Source organism: Syngnathus leptorhynchus, chromosome 16 (genome assembly GCF_054491065.1).
Source record: "Syngnathus leptorhynchus isolate UIUO chromosome 16, UIUO_Slep, whole genome shotgun sequence".
Classification (NCBI taxonomy): domain Eukaryota; kingdom Metazoa; phylum Chordata; class Actinopteri; order Syngnathiformes; family Syngnathidae; genus Syngnathus; species Syngnathus leptorhynchus.
The window spans coordinates 2,119,374-2,136,191 of NC_141210.1; the positions used below are offsets into that span (position 1 = coordinate 2,119,374).

Below are 16,818 nucleotides of genomic sequence, written 5' to 3' on the forward strand. Positions count from 1 at the left end.
GCAATTGGTACCGGAGGAATGAAAAGTGGACTAGCTTGCTCATGTTTTAACCTTCCCATGACTTTTCACCAGACACACTTGAAGCCACTATCATCTTTCACCACATCAGCTGGCACACTTCCATCTTTCCTACACACTCGCTCCCTAATTGTGACTGTACACTTGAGCTGACTCTGCATTCTTAAGCATCCTAGCTCAAATTCTTCAAGCAGACAAGAATTCAGCTTGCCTAAATATCACTCCTATGAGAATAGTTCTCACAGTTTAGTACTATTTTTTTTTTTTTTTTTTATGTGACAGTTTTTAGGATGAATTATTTGACTTTACAATTAAATGCAAATGCCAGTCGCTCTGATATTACTGCCTGTTAAAATGCTCAGCACTCCATTTTCCAATATATGACATATCCAGTTGTAGAAACCCAGAACATTTGTGTGAAAGCTTAAATTTCAGCAGTCACACCAAGAATTCCTTCTGCTGCGTCAAGAATTTCAACTATTACAAATGCTTCAACATTTGGGAAATCGCTGATGGCACCAGGGTGCCAATCGTTAACAAGCCCCTCTAAAAAAGTTATTTCTATCAAATGCCAGGCAGAGGCTTTAAGTACCTTGTAAAAAAAAAAAAAAAAAAAAAAACAGCTTGGTTTACAGCCGCTCTGATGTCTGGAATGTTGATTCTTGAATTGTTTTTGTTTCTCCAAGTCTGGGAAAGATCTTGGACATATTCTTCCTCCTGAAACAGGCGTATCATTCCGATCCATTTCTATATATGAAATGAACTGGTGCAATTCAGTATACTCAAGTGGCTGGTTAATGCTCATAAAGTACAAATTCAAAACACATATTTGAGCTCGTAAAGAGGGACCTGACATTTATAGAGACGTGTATTCAATTTAAGTTACCATACAAAAATCAGCTGACAGAGAGCTGCAGTCAAAGGTTATAAAAAGTTGATTTGTCTAATTACAAAAACCCCAAGACATTTTTTTTTTTTTTTTGTACAGGTGCTGGTGTTCCTGTGACGGCATGCTGTCGTAGCTGGAGAAATTCTTATTGAGTCTCTTGTTACTCTATGTGACCATGTTTGGTAAAGCTCCTCACACAGAATTGTGAGCGAGCCCCTTAAGGTTGCTCGCAGCGCTCACGGCCGTCCACAATCTATTGTGGCTCCCCCTTCCGGGAAGTTGACTTTTTTTGGTCTTGTCTTTTGAAAACCAGTACTGTAGTACTAGTTGATGATATTGACATGATATTTACAAAGGTGAAATAAAGTTCAGCACAAGGACCAGGAATATTGTGATCTAATGAAAGATATTAGCAGCAAATTAGTTTTTGTCTTCAAGTTTATTGAAGAACACTTTCAAGTAAATCTCATGTTTTCATCTCACAATTATGTACATGGTTATTGTTGATAACAACCATTACATGTTTATGTCATAGAGAAAGGAATTCCAGAAAAGCCTCTGTGTGGTCTCGGCTGGCTCACCGAAAAAAAAAAAAAAAAAAAGATCTGGAGGAACAAATAAAAGACTAACAAAAGGCATTCCATGAAAAAAAAAAAAAAAGGCGATGAGACAAAAAGAAAAACAAGACACAATGGCAAGTTGTTAAAAGTGTTAAATTGATTTGTCTGTTATTTCCAGTTAGATGGGTTGATTATTTCGGAGGTTTTTATAAACGTCCTGATTGCGACTTTGTAATTCAAGTCATTCAATGTCATCGACCGAAGACAAAACTATTTGTTTAAAAAAAACAGGCAAAATCTCAAGATAATTCAAGTACCTACCTTATTAAGCCAAAGACAAAAACAAAACATGGAGTCAATTAGCATCCAGCCGAAATAATCCAAAATTAGAATGGTGCAGTGTCCAATTCATTTTCCATCTACTACATCATAGTGAAATACAAGATATCTCCCATGTGGTTACAACGTTGGCCTCCCCCCCCCCAAAAAAAATAAAATAAAGGCAAAGTGGTTTTCAAACCTGATAAAACAAGAACACACACTTAACTCATTCACTACCAATCCAGTTCATCTTTGACGTCTCTAACCGTCAATGGTAGTCAATGAGTTAACATCATAAGCAGCCTTTTGGGAAAACAATTCATTTTTGACCAGTTCCAACATGTGTGGCAACAGCTGTTTGATATTAAAAACACAAACGCAGAAAAAATAAAATAAAGAAACCCTGACAACAGTCCAGTCAATTAACAAGCAAATCTGGTTTGACTTTGTGCACAAGCCAAAAATCCCAGCATGTCTTGGTCACCTGGGGAAACCTTTGTAGTTTTCCACACACCGCTCGCTACGACTTCACAGCTTTGAGGAGGCCATTTCATTACCTCATGTCCCAAAAAATAAATATTCCATTCCTCATCACGCTGGATATGGTTAATGCCGCTCATGACAACATTCGTGGTGATGTGGCCGTCCGTGCCAGTAGTGAAGAGGCCAACACAACAATCGCATGACATCCTCCCTGATCATCTTTGGATTATATTAATACTTGGCCGGATTAATTAATCATTGTGCAGGCATATTAGAAAAATATACATCGAGTATACACGTGGAATACGGAGGAGTACGTAAATGACAATCATATCAGAGGATATTAGAAAGCTCATGCCTATCAAAAAATGTGAGTCCGTGTTTTTCTGTAAAAGGCACCGGATGTGTCAGCCTCTCCTCTGTGGTGACGGACAGAAAATCCAGGAGGTCAAGAGTTATTGCTCCACGGGGAGTGTGCTTTTTTTTTTTTCTTTTTTTTCTCTCCTCTCTCTCTTTTTTTTTTAGTTCTACAACACAACACAAAAAAAAAAAAAAAAAGTCCAACATTCTCCCACTGTCCATCCACTGAGAAATAGAAAGATCTAGTATGTAGAAAAAGGAAACATGCAAGAGGACGTCCACGCCTGGCCTGGTCGAATGGGAAATCACATGTACATCGGTGAGCCACTTAAAAGTTGAGCTACTTGTTTAGCTACTGTGCGTGGAGAGCGAGAGAGAGAGAGAGAGAGAGACATGCGGGAGGGGAAGGGCGAGCTGAAAGGAATCATACAAGTACATGCATTCACTATGTTCAAGGTGCAATTTGTGTATAGATGCCGTTCATCTATACGGACGTTTTCCTCAAAGGCATCACAGAAATATAGCGAGAGCCTCATTTCCACTTGGCCGTATGCATTTCCATTAAAAAAAAAAAAAAAAAGTCCCAGGCAGTGATGATGATTTGGAAGTTAATCTGAGTTCTTTTCATGTTACGATGGAATGAGTTGAAAGCGCCATTTATAATAATAATAATAATAATAATAAATGGCGTGCTCCTTGTTTATGGCTACTACTAAGTGCTGCATACCGTTTGGTGGGAATGAGGCAAATGCTAGCATGCTTTACAAAAATAAAAATACCAACATGCTAAATGCCACATTGCCTGTAATGGAATTCCAAAGAGTCTGACTTGGTTTTTAGATGAAAGAAGATTGAGAAACTATAAAATAAATGATATCGCTTTGTGAAATTGCCCCCCCCCCTCTCCAAAATAAAAAAAAAAAGTAGGGCATCCAATATAAAACTTGGAGAGAAAAAATAACTGTTTAGCCACACTCAGAGTTACTGAGAGATGAAACCTGGATGTCTAAAAAGCTTCCAGAGTGCACCAGTTCCTTGAGCACATATATATATATTTTTTTTCTTTCTGCCACTGGCTGGGACAACCTTTACAGACGGTTGGCTCGAGAGACGGGTGAGGAAAAGCTCGGAGGCCTTCTCAACTGGTGATATCACCCGAGATATCATTTTCAAAGACTACATTCACAGTAGCGAGACGGGGGGGAGGAGAAATAAAAAGCTTGCTCATGTTGTAAGGCAAGGGAAGGATGAAACATGGAGGTGGAACAAAATGAAAGTTCAGGCTGGACAGAGAAGCCCAATCCAGTGAGGCAAATAATGTGATAAATCTAACAGACTGTCCATGGCTTGAAGCTATACAAAAATTAGAGCACAAAAGAGGGCTTTAAAAAAAAAGCTACAAATGTCTGCTGTGATGCTCTCATATATGAGGTTTTTTTTTTTTTTTTAATTGGTATATCCAATTGGTTTAAATATGAGGGGGCCATGACTGGTGACTGGTACAAAATGGCCACAGCAGGAAACACTGTAGACGAGGCATTACGGTGTTGTTCCTTTTTTTTTTTTTTTTTTTTTTATTACTTGAGGTCTGGTGTGTTTAAGACAAGAGCCCTGTCCATTCACAAACTACATAGGGGGCCTCAAGTGCTACATCTCCTGCAAATAGAAAAGGGCCAGCATTTAACAATTCATTGTGATTCAATTGAAGCGTGATTAGCCTATTGCTTTTCCTGTCCTTCACAGGCACTTCAGAGGATTGGGCTTTTGGCTGATGTGAGGAGGAGATGCAAAAAAAAAAAATGAGGTCATGAGAATGAAAGCAGTGAAAAAAAATGGCCGGCAGGGGTTAAAAATGTGCTCGTGAGCTCATCGTCTGCAAGAAAAAGCAGCAGGATGCTAATCTGCCGCTGAGGTGGCGAAGGCTGGTGCTTGATTGAGTCCCCATATGTCTCTCGTCTTCGGGTTCGAACCTGAGGACTTACAGCCCCTTCTACTGGCCAACTTGAGAAAGATGGAGGGCTGAGGTTCAGGTTTTTGAGGGTGGAGCCGTTCCCTCCTTGCTTCTTTCAGTCCGTGTGGTTGTTAGCATGCTTTTTTGGGTCCGCTTTTTCTTTCGGCGCTTTGGATCCGGCCAGTACCTTGTAGCAACCTCGGGTGATCTTAAACATCCAGATAGTGTTCAAGATATCCAGGGCCACGCAGGAGGTGATCCAGGCTACCTGGGCACCCAAGCCCAAGCGCTCAAAGTCTTCAGTGCCGAATGTGGCAAATACGCTCGCCCAATAGGACGGCATGACGGCGATCCGTACCAGGAAGAAGACCACGGCCATAGCGACGCCGTTTACCACGACCATCCTGTTTGAGCGGGAGTATTTTAATGCTTCAAAGAACCACCTAGAAAGACAAGAGTGGTCAGCGACGTACAAAGCAAAAGCTGAAACTTGATTTTTTTTTTTTTTTTAGAGCTGTACAGACATGGGTCAGTGATTAATAGAAATATACTGTATAGATTCGTCATAGCATGGAACTAACCCACCCAAGTCAATTAGTTGATTATTCCTATTTATAATTTGAAGGTTTCTTGCATCGAGTATACTGCATTCAGAATTATTTTTGTCCACTTGAGGTCGCCATAATCACATTATACAATCCAAACTGTGGTATTTGTGATGTTGACCTGTGTACCTATTTTAAACAATAGAATACATCTTTCGAATGGGTGTGGCCTGTTGAGTGATGTGGAAGTTCGTAAACGAGAATGGTGTGCTTTGAGGCACGTGGACTAAAAATGTACTTGTACGAGTTTTCAGTAACAAAGATTTTAGCAGCTTAGCATGAATATGGTTCAAAAGTCACGGCTACTCACCTTTGATTCACAAAAGGTGTAGATAGTTCAGAAATGAGACGAAAGTTGGCAAAGTAGGGCAGCACGCCGCGTGTCTGAAATGACCCAAAGCAAATTGTCATTAATAATACAGAAAGGACGTCATTCAAAGGAGTTTATTTATAAAGTTTGGATCCAAAAGAGGCCTTACCAGCACATAACCATATGCATATAGCGCCGCCAGGTGGTGACAAACAAAAAATCTGTCCCCCATGGTGCTCCAATTACATGCGAGCAGCAACAAATCTAGAAAAGAAAGGTGAGCTATTTAAGTAGAGCTGACAAAATTGTGTACGTGCTGGTTATCAAAAGGTCAAAACTATTAATGTGCAAAGCAAAAAAAAAAAACACTCTGCATGTTTTGTAGATGACAAGCCTATATTTGGTGTTTTATATCATATCAGTATAGCTTGACCTTGTACAAGGAGAGATTAAAAAAAAAAAAAACTCACCATACAGTAGGTAGCCACAGGTAATGGCTACATTTAATTTAACCATACTGGGGTCGCCCCTGTGGAATAGCAAAGAACATAATGTTAAAAAAAAAAAAAAAAAGCATCCCACTGATAGCTTATCTACTTCAGTAAAGAGAACACTTGACACTAATCACAAATCCCATTCAAATTATTCACGAGTGATTGTCTGCTGTCGATGAGCTTTAACAGCCTCTGAGATAGCAGATTAGAAATTACATTCCGCTTAGAAGTTATTAAAGCTGGGATGAAGAGAAGCAAAGGCATGTAGTGATGAAATTCCATCTTTTATGTATCACTGGCAGCGTTGATGTGATGACCTCTTGGGTTGATGCAAGTAGCATCTGTCCAAAATAACAATGAGGCATCAAATGCTGGAAGCAGTCCGAGTCGGGTGTCGTATAGCAACCGAGAGCTTTAACGTCTGTGTAACAGAGACGCTTATTTGGACGGACTTTAATAACACGAGCACCCGTATTGGACGGCGGATCACGTTCTCTCGTAGATGACCTCGGGTTTTACTGTCAAATTAAAAAATAAATAAAAATAATTATATTTTTAAATGTTTATCATTTTTGCTCACTTTATCAGTCGACATAGCATTTTTTTTTTTTCTTCTCAAAGCTGTTTGGTTGTGATCATTTCAGCGTGAAGAACAATACGGCTTTTGTATTACGGCTCTTGATGAATGTGATTGGCTGAAGGATTATTGCTTTCGCCACTGAGGTGTTACGATGTGGATAAGAAGGAGGAAACGCTGAAAAATTCCATCAAGGAAGTCTCAGACTATGTTGCAAACTCTTACACAAATATTTCCAAAGCAAAAAAAAAAAAAAAATCACCTTTTCCTTGCCTCGTGAAGGGAATTTAAAATGAAGGATTCCAGTTCTGAGAGCAGATGCAGCTCGGTTCCCCCCTTTTGTCCCTTCTCCTTTTTATCCAAACCCCCAAGTCCCCATCACACCCAAATTTCTTTTCTCCCGCTATGAGCAACACTGACCGGGGGGCCAACAGGGAGACAATGAAAGAGAAGGAGGTGCGCTGCATTGATTGGACAGAGACGTAAGGGTGTTTGCAACGGGCACTGAGACAGACCAATGCCCAAAGTGGGGACACATGGGGAGAGGGTGTGGAAGATTAAGCTGTGCTGTGCTGTGCTATGCTATGAAAAGAAGCCTTGTTAGTTCGAGTTGCTGGGAGAAGTGGCGGCTAAGGAGAAATAAGATGAGGAAAAAGGAAGGAGTGTTGCAAAGAAGTCAAATGATAAGATTGACAGCTCGAAGAAAAGAAAAAAAAAATAGCAATATGCATTTTTTTTTTTTTTTTTGCAAGATTGAATGTGTCATAAATGTCTCCGTAACGCTTACCAGACGGGATTGGTGTTGACAGCTTCATCGAAGCATAAGATGTACAAACAAAAGAATCCCACAATCAGAGCGTGAACCGTCGACACCAACCTGGAACACAACGTGTGCATTGTGAATACAATTTGAATTATTTCACATTAGTCGATATCTATATTTTTATATTTAGTCTATATTCATTTATTTATTTGTGAATAAAATAAAAATTATTTCACATTTGTCTATTTATTCATTGATATTTAGTCTATATTTATTTATTTGTGAGTAAAAATAATACTTATTTCACATGAATCTATATTTACATCCAACGGCATTGTTGTCAGAGACCAATGAGAAATTCACGTGTGAACATCAGTGAAACAATCAGCCAATTAAAAGTTGCAAACAAATGACAAAGGAGCTTAAGAAACAGTCAAAGCGTTGACGAAGTTCCGTTCATGAAACATGCACGTCTTTCTTTGAACATGCAGACTCCCTCCTTGCACTTGTGGTTACATAACAAACAAGTTGAATGGTGTCTGGTTATGCAATGGTTGGCCACTATGGAGTCATCCATCAGTATTTCCCTTTAACTTGTTGTGGGCTATAGGTAAAGAGATCCCCTCTGCTTTTAAATATTAACCATCAATGGAAGGAATCGAATAACATGGAGTCAACAAGGGGGGGGGTGTTATGCAACTTGACAGATTTTCCCTCTGAACTTTACCTGGATGTTTTTCTTATTTTTTTTTTTTTACGGCAGCGTTGTGATCACTACGGTGTTTGTACGGAATCGTTAAGTTTGGCCTGAGCGGTTGCGTCATCAAAAACAGCCTTATTTGCTAGTTGTACTAGTAGTTCATGCCCAAACATGTCAGGTAATATAAATTGTTTGTGATAAAAGAACCCCCCCCAAAAAAGTGAGCCTTATTTGCTTTCAGAGGCCAAGTCAAATATAAAGAGATCTGAAAATCCAAGTATGTTGATACTGGATTTCTTCGAACAAGGTAACTTTATTTTATTGAACTTTTTGCTTCATGCAAACTAAAAATGATCCGCTGGAAAGAATTTTTGAAAATGTTTATTGTTTTTCTTTGGTTGCTGCAACTCACCGTGAGTTCCACTCGGTGTGCTTGGTGGGAGGCAGCAATCGATAACATGGTGAGATGGCTGAAGAGAGTAAAGGACTGGCCACCGAGAAGAAGAGCTGGAAACCTACAAAGCTACCAGCGACCACAGCCAACTCTCTCATCTCCATCCCTCACCTAAAGATGATAGGAGGGCACAGAGAAGGTGAGAAGGTGGAGAAGAGCGACACTCGGGGTCAATAATGTGAGTGACGACTCGATTCATGCTGTCCTCCAGGAAAAGATGAATGGGATAACACATAAGAGTGACTTCTGGCAAGCTTTGTAGAGGTAGGAAGAAGACAAAACGATATCAACTCATTCACTACCAATGACGGTTATAGACGTCACATTTGTATTTTCACTTTTTTCTTTAAAAAAAAATCAAACCTGGCATCCACTGTAGTCATTTGAAGCAATAGCCAGGCAGCACACGGTATCGCAATGCACTGATCCATTTCAGGTATACAACAGCTCAGCTTGTAATCTAATCTGTTTTGGGACTTGTTGATGTCGTAAATCCACGTGCAAGAGCCTTTCTAAACGGTTCAGGGTGGCTGGCCTTGCTTCACTAGATTAAAAATACAACGGCGACTTCATCTGATGATTACGGTTTCCATCTTGGAGTAAAAGTTTACAAATCCACATGTCTAATACTGTATTATAGAAAAGACCAATCCTTTATCAGCGATTACAAAACGCCTTTTGAATCTGGACTCTGACCTGATAAATTCTGATTAAACCATCGACTTTATGTAAGGCATTTTAAGCGCTCAGTTTGGAGAGCCGATGATTAGAGTTCCAACAGGCAAAGTTTACGAGGTACTGCTAACAAAGGAAAAGGTCAGTTGTTGACTATGTAACCTAAGCAAACCCAATATGGAAATTTTGACGTAACACTATTCCGATATGGTCAAACGCATGACAATGCTGAGTCCATCGCACATAAATGAGTCCATAGGCGTCAACAAAAGCTAGCGTGACAACATGAACAATAATCCATAAATATTCCAATTAAATGCTGCATCGGATTCAGTTGGCATTTGCTGACTCATCAGTTCTCTCGGGTCAGGCCCCACCATGCAGCGCATGACACTTGAGGCATGTCAGCTGCTATATTTACACTTAAATGACCTATGTGATAGATGCATGATGAAAAAATAGCCTACTGGGAAACAAAGCGCAGGAGTACATTAATTTACAACAACATTTATTTTTTTTAAAACACAATATTAACCTCTTGGACAAAATTTCATGATTATTGTTTTTAGCAACCCTTTCATTATTGCCTATTTCAAAATAATAGGCCTGTGACAAATGACATTTGGAAATGATTGTTAAATATCAAGAGTCACCACAGTAGACAACTTCAATAGGCGTGAATAGCATAACGTGCTCCATCACCCTGCAGATTGGATTTACGGCTGTTCCAATCTACAGTAATTACATGGAATAAATCCCGTGTGCATGAATGCTATTTATTAAATAAATGTAATAAAAAAATGTGGCGTGTTTTTTTGTGGAGGGGGGGGGGGCTGGAACAGAATTGACATTTCACTGAGGGGAATTCAACTCAGTACATATGGAAGCATTGAAGTAAAGATGACATATCAAAGCTGGTTAGCCTCTAAATCAAAAGCCCTCCTCTATCGAGCTTGCTGTATGCACCATTCTCTTCTGGAAACTAGCATGTTCAACCCAAAAAAAAAAAAAAGCAGAAGCATACCTCGTGCACGGAGGAGCCACACAACCAACCCCCAGATCTGGCGGTGCACATTCGGGGAACCACGACGATCGTATGCTGCATGCGTCTGAATAATTCATGGGGCATCCTTCACCTGGCAAGATGCTTCGCGCACAGCCCCCCCGTGGGAGGAAGCAACACGGATGCTCCTCACTGCGGCTGACAGCCCGGATAGAAGATCCACTCCTACATCCACATTTGACCTTGTTCCACATCTTGCCACTGTCAGCAAATCGCGCCACTCGTGACATATCGACTACACATAAACAATTGAATTTCCTCTGCCTCGCTGGAGATCCCAAACATTGCAGCCGACTAAGCCATTGCTACCAGTGTCTCGTTCTGCTCATCGGGAGTCAAAAAATAATCAGCCAGCCAAATCTTACCAATGTCTTCCTGCAGGGTTGAGTCGAGAAATGAATGCTGATTCATGCTTGGCATTTTTTTTAGGATTGCAAACGGTTGCAAATGATATTCCGATTGGGAGTCATTCTCCCAGTCATGTGCATTGGCATATTTCTTCATCACAATGAATATTTCTTGGCAGATGGTGCGACTGCATATTTAAGCATTGCAGTCGATCATGCAAGGAGCGGTTAGAATAGAACAGCGTGGCGTGTCGTGGCGTGGGGAAAGCAGTTATAGGCGTGGAACGAGTTGGCTTGCAAAAGCAGTAGAATATCAGAAGGTAAAGTTCTTCTTGCTTTTCATTTGGGTGTGCTCCCGCTGTTGCTGCAGCAACTGGCTAAGGCGGTTGAAGCGTGCAGCCGAACATTTAAAACGGTTGATCGCATCAAATTTGACGTACAATCATCACTTAAGCACGGGGACGGACGTATTGCGTTTGACGTGGTGGTGGTGGTTGGTGGTAGTGAGATTTGCGTTTACCTTTTTATCCGTCGCATAGGTCTGTGTCACTCGGATAGGCTCCCCGTTTAGCCGCCGTCTTGTCCACTTTCTTACAACTTGACGACAGCTAGCAAGTCGGCTAAACTACAAGCTTGCCAGCTCGCCCGTGCGACCCACAGAGGTAAAAAAAAAAAAAAAGAAAAAAAAATTAAAAAAGCCTCCCGTGCCACGTAAAGCATTCAGAGGCACCATTACAAGTGGCTATTAAAGCTTTTCCTTTTTTTGCTATTTGATCTTTGCAGCAATACGTTGCCGATCATCAATTCGGCGGCTGGGAAAGTTAAAACTCGCTTGATTTTTTTGTTGACAGGCAAGAGCGACTCGTGACGTCTTAAAGGACACGCCCCCTTGTCGTGTACACGCCCCCTTCGTAGGCGACGCCCTCGAGGAACAAAGGCCTCAGGAATCTTGAAATGAAGCAGTCTGACAACGAATCCTGCAGCCGTTTCCGAATGGATTGATTCCATTTGACAAGATTTATTGAATCATCTTTTTTCCCCCAATATATTCCATTTATACATTCATATCTCTGTGCAGTTATGTTGCACACCAGACAAAACAAGCAAGTCCATAAAACTGTGCTTGGACTCTTCTGTTGTAGCATTGAATTAAGATCGTCATTGGTCGAAAACCACAAAGAGTCTGCTCACCTCAATGATATACTCTGGACCTAATCGGTAAAGCGTCTGATTGCTTTCCAGAGGCATCTAGAAATAGTCAAATTGATTCAATCATCATTATCTGAAACCCAAACAGAAAATGTCTTTGTCTCCTCTAACCACAATGTTATTTATTTAGTCACACATCGTCGATAAAGACTGCTAGAAATTATAAGCAATGTGATAATATCAAAACACTCACATGTCAAAACAAATCCAAATCATGTTAGCATAGTGCAACCAAGCACATTATTTTTAGCTACTGCAACAGCACTGCCATAAACTTTGCATTTACAAAGATTAAAATGTTCACTTGTTGTCATAAATCATCTGTTTGTCTTAAAAAAAAATAATCTGGCAAATTCTCAAAAGTGTGTGCCTTTTTCCAAACACATGCTTAATAAATACAGAATGTTAAAATTATAATTTGAATCATCAGACTTTGGAATTCAAACCAACTGTGTAAATTGTAACATCCGTTGAAGACTGGTTTATCTGGTTCTTCTGCTTACAAGATGTCCAATTCTCAGCCAAATCATGACCGATTCATGTTTTTATACACAACCACTTGTCTAAATTCACCTTTGCACACTATCAATACGCTGAAGAGGTCAAAGCAGACTGTCAATGATTTTCTTCTTGGCCTGGTCAGCTAAACAATGGCTCCACATCAGCAGCTTCTTGACACAGTAACTGTTTGCAAGATGCTTCCATTTTACACTTCGCCTGATCTGTGAAGCGACTGTGGGCCAAATCACAAAAGAGCTGATGTGAGTAAAAAGGAAAAAAAAAAAGCACTTAAAGGCACTGTATAGCGTGAAACATGATTCATGCAGCTGACTCACTCCTTGGGCAGTTGAGCCAGGGTGTGAATTTTTCCTATTTGGAAAGGTATTAGTTTTGATTCTGATTATGGATGGCAATATGTGCACAGATCATATGTTTGTATCATTCCAATGTCTTTCAATAAATGGATTTTTATTAAAGAAACCTTTTCAAACCTGCATAAAATGCTTACAAGGGGCTTTTGTTCCATGGATGTTACCTTGATATTAATATTAAGCGCTATGATTATATCAATTCATCAAATCCATCAAATATGAAATTGCTGGAATTTATGAATTCATACATAAAGACATGGCCATCAATTATTTATGCAGGCAATTGTGGTTTATGCTGCCATCCGAATGAAAATACATAAATAGATAAATACAAATAAAATAAATCTCACACAATATGTATATACCCGGGGTCTACCAACCACAAGGGGGCACTCTATTACTGTCTATTGCAAACATGAGTAACTTCAGGGCTTCGTATAGTAAATTTAAATTTAAACTAATCGTGCACTGGGTGAGGTCATCGATGATATACTCACAAAAATACGCAAGTACTTATCCCGACTAATTTCTCTAAACCAATTTTAATTTCCATTTCTCTGCATGAAATTTCATGTCCCACATGACCTGTGATTAACCTATAATGATTATGGTAATGAGAACAACAATCAGCAGTGTAATTAAATACTTTCCTGAGATGTGAGACTGCTGAGGCAGGACAGGCCCAAGCAATGTTGTGCAGGTTATCGCCCTTGTCAAACACAATTTATAAAGATCATTTGATGTATAATTGGCTTTTGTCGAATATATACATTTGTTTAAAGCTCTTAAACATTAAAGAGGACAATTTGAGAAGATGCTAAATACTTTTTCCATGCCACTTTCTGTGATACATAAATTCAGTGATAATAAAGAAAAAGTACAGCATGAGTAAAAAAACAACAACACTTGACTCAACAAATCATGATACCGTCATCAATTACAGTAATTATTCGCCTGCTGAGAAATGTTTGAACTTACACTTTGGATGTCCAAATATTTAGTTATCCCAGGAGGGGGTCTAATTAGTAAGCAATGCTGCAGGTAGCAGAGGATTTTTTTTTTACCAATGTTAGTATAATCAGAAGAATACAATTTTGGAATGTAGCACTTGCGTGTTTGGTGCATGTTAACTTGCGAGTTGACGTAAATGCTAGATGACAACATGGGAAATGTGTTAGAAAACCAAACCAAGTTGACGCTGAAACTGTCGGCTGGCAGAAATATCTTCTTGATCTTGGAAAAATAAAAACTTTTGATGTTATTTTGACACAATTGAACACAATCACCATAAGAAATTATTTGCATTCAATGAATTGATTAACCCGTCGATCGGTGCATCTCTAAGACGACTAACGAGACAATGCACATAAAAAAGTAAATAAAGAAAAATCATCAAGTGATTTGAAAGAATTTATAGTTATGTAATCTGTTAGCGGACACAAGATGGCAGACTTGATATTCCTAACTAGTAATATATGACTCCATTTAGCTCCAGGAGGAGTAGTTTCATTTTTTTTTTTTTTAACATTCCACAAATTGCTCTTCTATTTATACAATGAGGCCAACCTTTGCAGCATTTCCTAAAAAAAAAAAAAAAAGAGAAGAAAGTGAGCAAACAATATTAAAACTTAAAAGTCTCACCGGACAGAAGCTATTTCAGCAGATCATAATGGAGTTTGGCGTAATGTAATGTAGGTTTGAAACGAAAACACTTTGACTAGTCGAGCAGCTTGGTGTGTGTATAAAAAAGTGAGGGGGGGGGGGGGGGAGTTTTCCTTAAGTTTGTGCTGTGCCATGAGCATCTCAGTCTCCACCCACACAAGCAACTCCAAACTTGGAAGGAAAAAAAAACCCTCAATAGCAGCTCAAAGATATTCATTTGTATTATTTGACAAATCATTGACATCTGAGCGGCTCCGACCTTCTGCGTTCTGACTCGCGCTGCCACATCTGGAATGTGTGTCGGTGTAGGTTTTGACGACTCGTGCCACATCTGGTCTGCCATGAAGCTGCCACGCCCCTCACGCTTCTGGACAACCTTGTGCAGACACCTAGCTGTCACTCCGGGTTACCGACAGTCCACCTCACTGTCCGAGGTGAGACGCTGCCACATGGGCCACATCTGCAAAGACTGTGTGTGTGTGTGTGTGTGTTTGACTTTGGCCTGCATGTTTATCCTCAGGGTTGGGGGCTTTGCTCTTCACACCTCTCAGATAAACACACATCTGGAAATACACACCTTGACAGTGAAGTTAAAAAATGTTGCAACTAAATGTAAAAAGAACTTTTCATTTCTAGAAATAGATGACATCACTTGGCGTCGTATAAAATGTGCATTTTAATTTCTTAAACTTACACAATAATGTGTCAAAAAATGGAGCTGCTAAAAAATAAAAAAAACTTTCTCAATACAGACATATGCAGTGTTGTAAAAAAAAAAATCTTCATTCATCAATATTGACCAATGCCCGTGCCCCTGCCTTTTCCTATCCTGCACTTCTACTCACTTTTAGTGCAGTTGTGAACCTTCAGATGATTGCAACAAGCATCTTTTTCCCCCCCCAAGCACTCCACCACTGTCGAATCTCGATTCTAATTAACAGAGATTACAGCAATTAGCAGACCATTAATCACACCCTTATTAGTTTAACTGGGCAGGGAAAGGGAAAGAGAGGCAAGGAGTGTATGTAAAGTGCAATCGGATGGGAAATAATAAGAAAAGATTGGGGGGGGGGGGGGGGGGGGAGAGCGCCTCGTGGGCAAAAGTGCTTCTACAAATTTATTTTACAAACGCATCTTTATCCTCCTAAATAAGATTATCTGAGATATTTGAGTGTGTAAGGTGTGAGGGGGGTGGGGGTCGCGTGTGTGTGTGTGTTAAGGAAGTGAGAGCCAAGCAGCTTCAGAGGATGAATTTCTAAACATGCTCCTTGTGATACCATCTTCTACCCCCCCCCCCCCCCCCCCCTCCACGTCCTCCACCCCCCACTTCACGCATCACCTCCCCCCTCCCTCCCCTTACCGACTCGCCCGCTCCCCCCATCAGCAAGAGGGGTCAAATGTTATTCCCTCCTCGTTGTCACGGTTGCCAATCACCTCACATTCTGTAGCAACTGTTTCCAAGGCAACGGAGGGCTCTGGTTGCCAGGCACCGAGAGCAATGCATGTGATTGTTACATATTTATTTAATTCTATCTTTATCTATTTGTTCATTCGAAATGCGTACGCACTCCAAGGGTGAATGCCAGACACACACACACACACACACACACACACACACACACACACACACACACACACACACACACACACACACACACACACACACACACACACACACACACACACACACCCTTCCTTCTCAAGCTTTTCTTTATGCACACGACCATGAACTTTATCTTTTTCTTCATTTAGAAACACGGGGCATATGCATATGGATCGACCACACACACGCACGCACACACACACAGCGATTGGTCCAAAAGGTGAACTAAGCAACTCATCTGCATGTACCACAGGTGTGAAACGTGAGTAGTGGATGACAAACAGTCATTATCATAGCAATAAGGATTGTAATCTAAAGTCGGCTCTCTTCTTCTGGCCTTCTGTTGGCCCCTCTCATCTGCCTTGTCTCAGAGGAGCTGCACAGTGATAAAGACAGGCCCTAATGAGAGGGCACTTATTGCACTGTGATTTTCTCCCCCTCTTCTCCCTCACCCATCTCTGTCAACCTATACCTGCGGTATCTTTTCTCTTTCCAGCCATCCCCTCCATCAAATCCCTACAGCCTTGCTTGGATAAATATTTCAGGGTAATTGTAATAGAGTGACCCATCAGAGTGGAAATGACGGTTTACACCTAGACGTACTTATTTATTCCAAGTCTATTGTCTCAGTTTGCTTTTTGCGCTAGGGCCATTAGAGCGGGTACTCTGACCGAGGTTGCTTTGGGTATTTTGCTTCTCATAGGAGACATATTCAATTTGTTGCCATGTTTTTTGGGTTGTATTCTTGTTTGCTCTGCAAGCGTGAGGAATAAGATTAATTATGCTCATTTGTTCACCCTATGCCAAGAAAACAGTGATGAATTATAGGCGAATGAAGAGTTGGCTATGTAGGCAGCCAGCATGATTATATGGTGCTGTACTGCAGAAATGAACAATACAGA

General features: G+C 40.4%; 1 protein-coding gene and 1 long non-coding RNA gene across 3 annotated transcripts; one reads left to right on the forward strand and one right to left on the reverse strand.

Annotated features, from left to right (window-relative positions):
* Positions 1-1,331: 1,331 nt before the first annotated feature.
* On the reverse strand, positions 1,332-11,385 carry tlcd4b (TLC domain containing 4b). Of its 2 annotated transcripts, none has more exons than XM_085934485.1 (7): positions 11,091-11,385; positions 8,444-8,596; positions 7,356-7,445; positions 5,968-6,026; positions 5,667-5,761; positions 5,498-5,571; positions 1,332-5,025 (listed from the first exon to the last, which is right to left on the reverse strand). In XM_085934485.1, exons 2-7 carry the CDS (start codon positions 8,587-8,589, stop codon positions 4,698-4,700), a joined length of 792 nt encoding a protein of 263 aa, XP_085790611.1. In that variant the 5' UTR covers positions 8,590-8,596; positions 11,091-11,385; the 3' UTR covers positions 1,332-4,697. The 2 variants fall into 2 exon arrangements, with proteins under 2 accessions (XP_085790611.1, XP_085790612.1); XM_085934486.1 differs by lacking the exon at positions 11,091-11,385 and adding an exon at positions 10,589-11,051.
* LOC147043978 (uncharacterized) lies at positions 10,524-12,042 on the forward strand. Its single transcript, XR_015068543.1, has 3 exons — positions 10,524-10,890; positions 11,110-11,232; positions 11,422-12,042. It is a non-coding gene; the product is annotated as an uncharacterized LOC147043978 (long non-coding RNA).
* Positions 12,043-16,818: the final 4,776 nt, after the last annotated feature.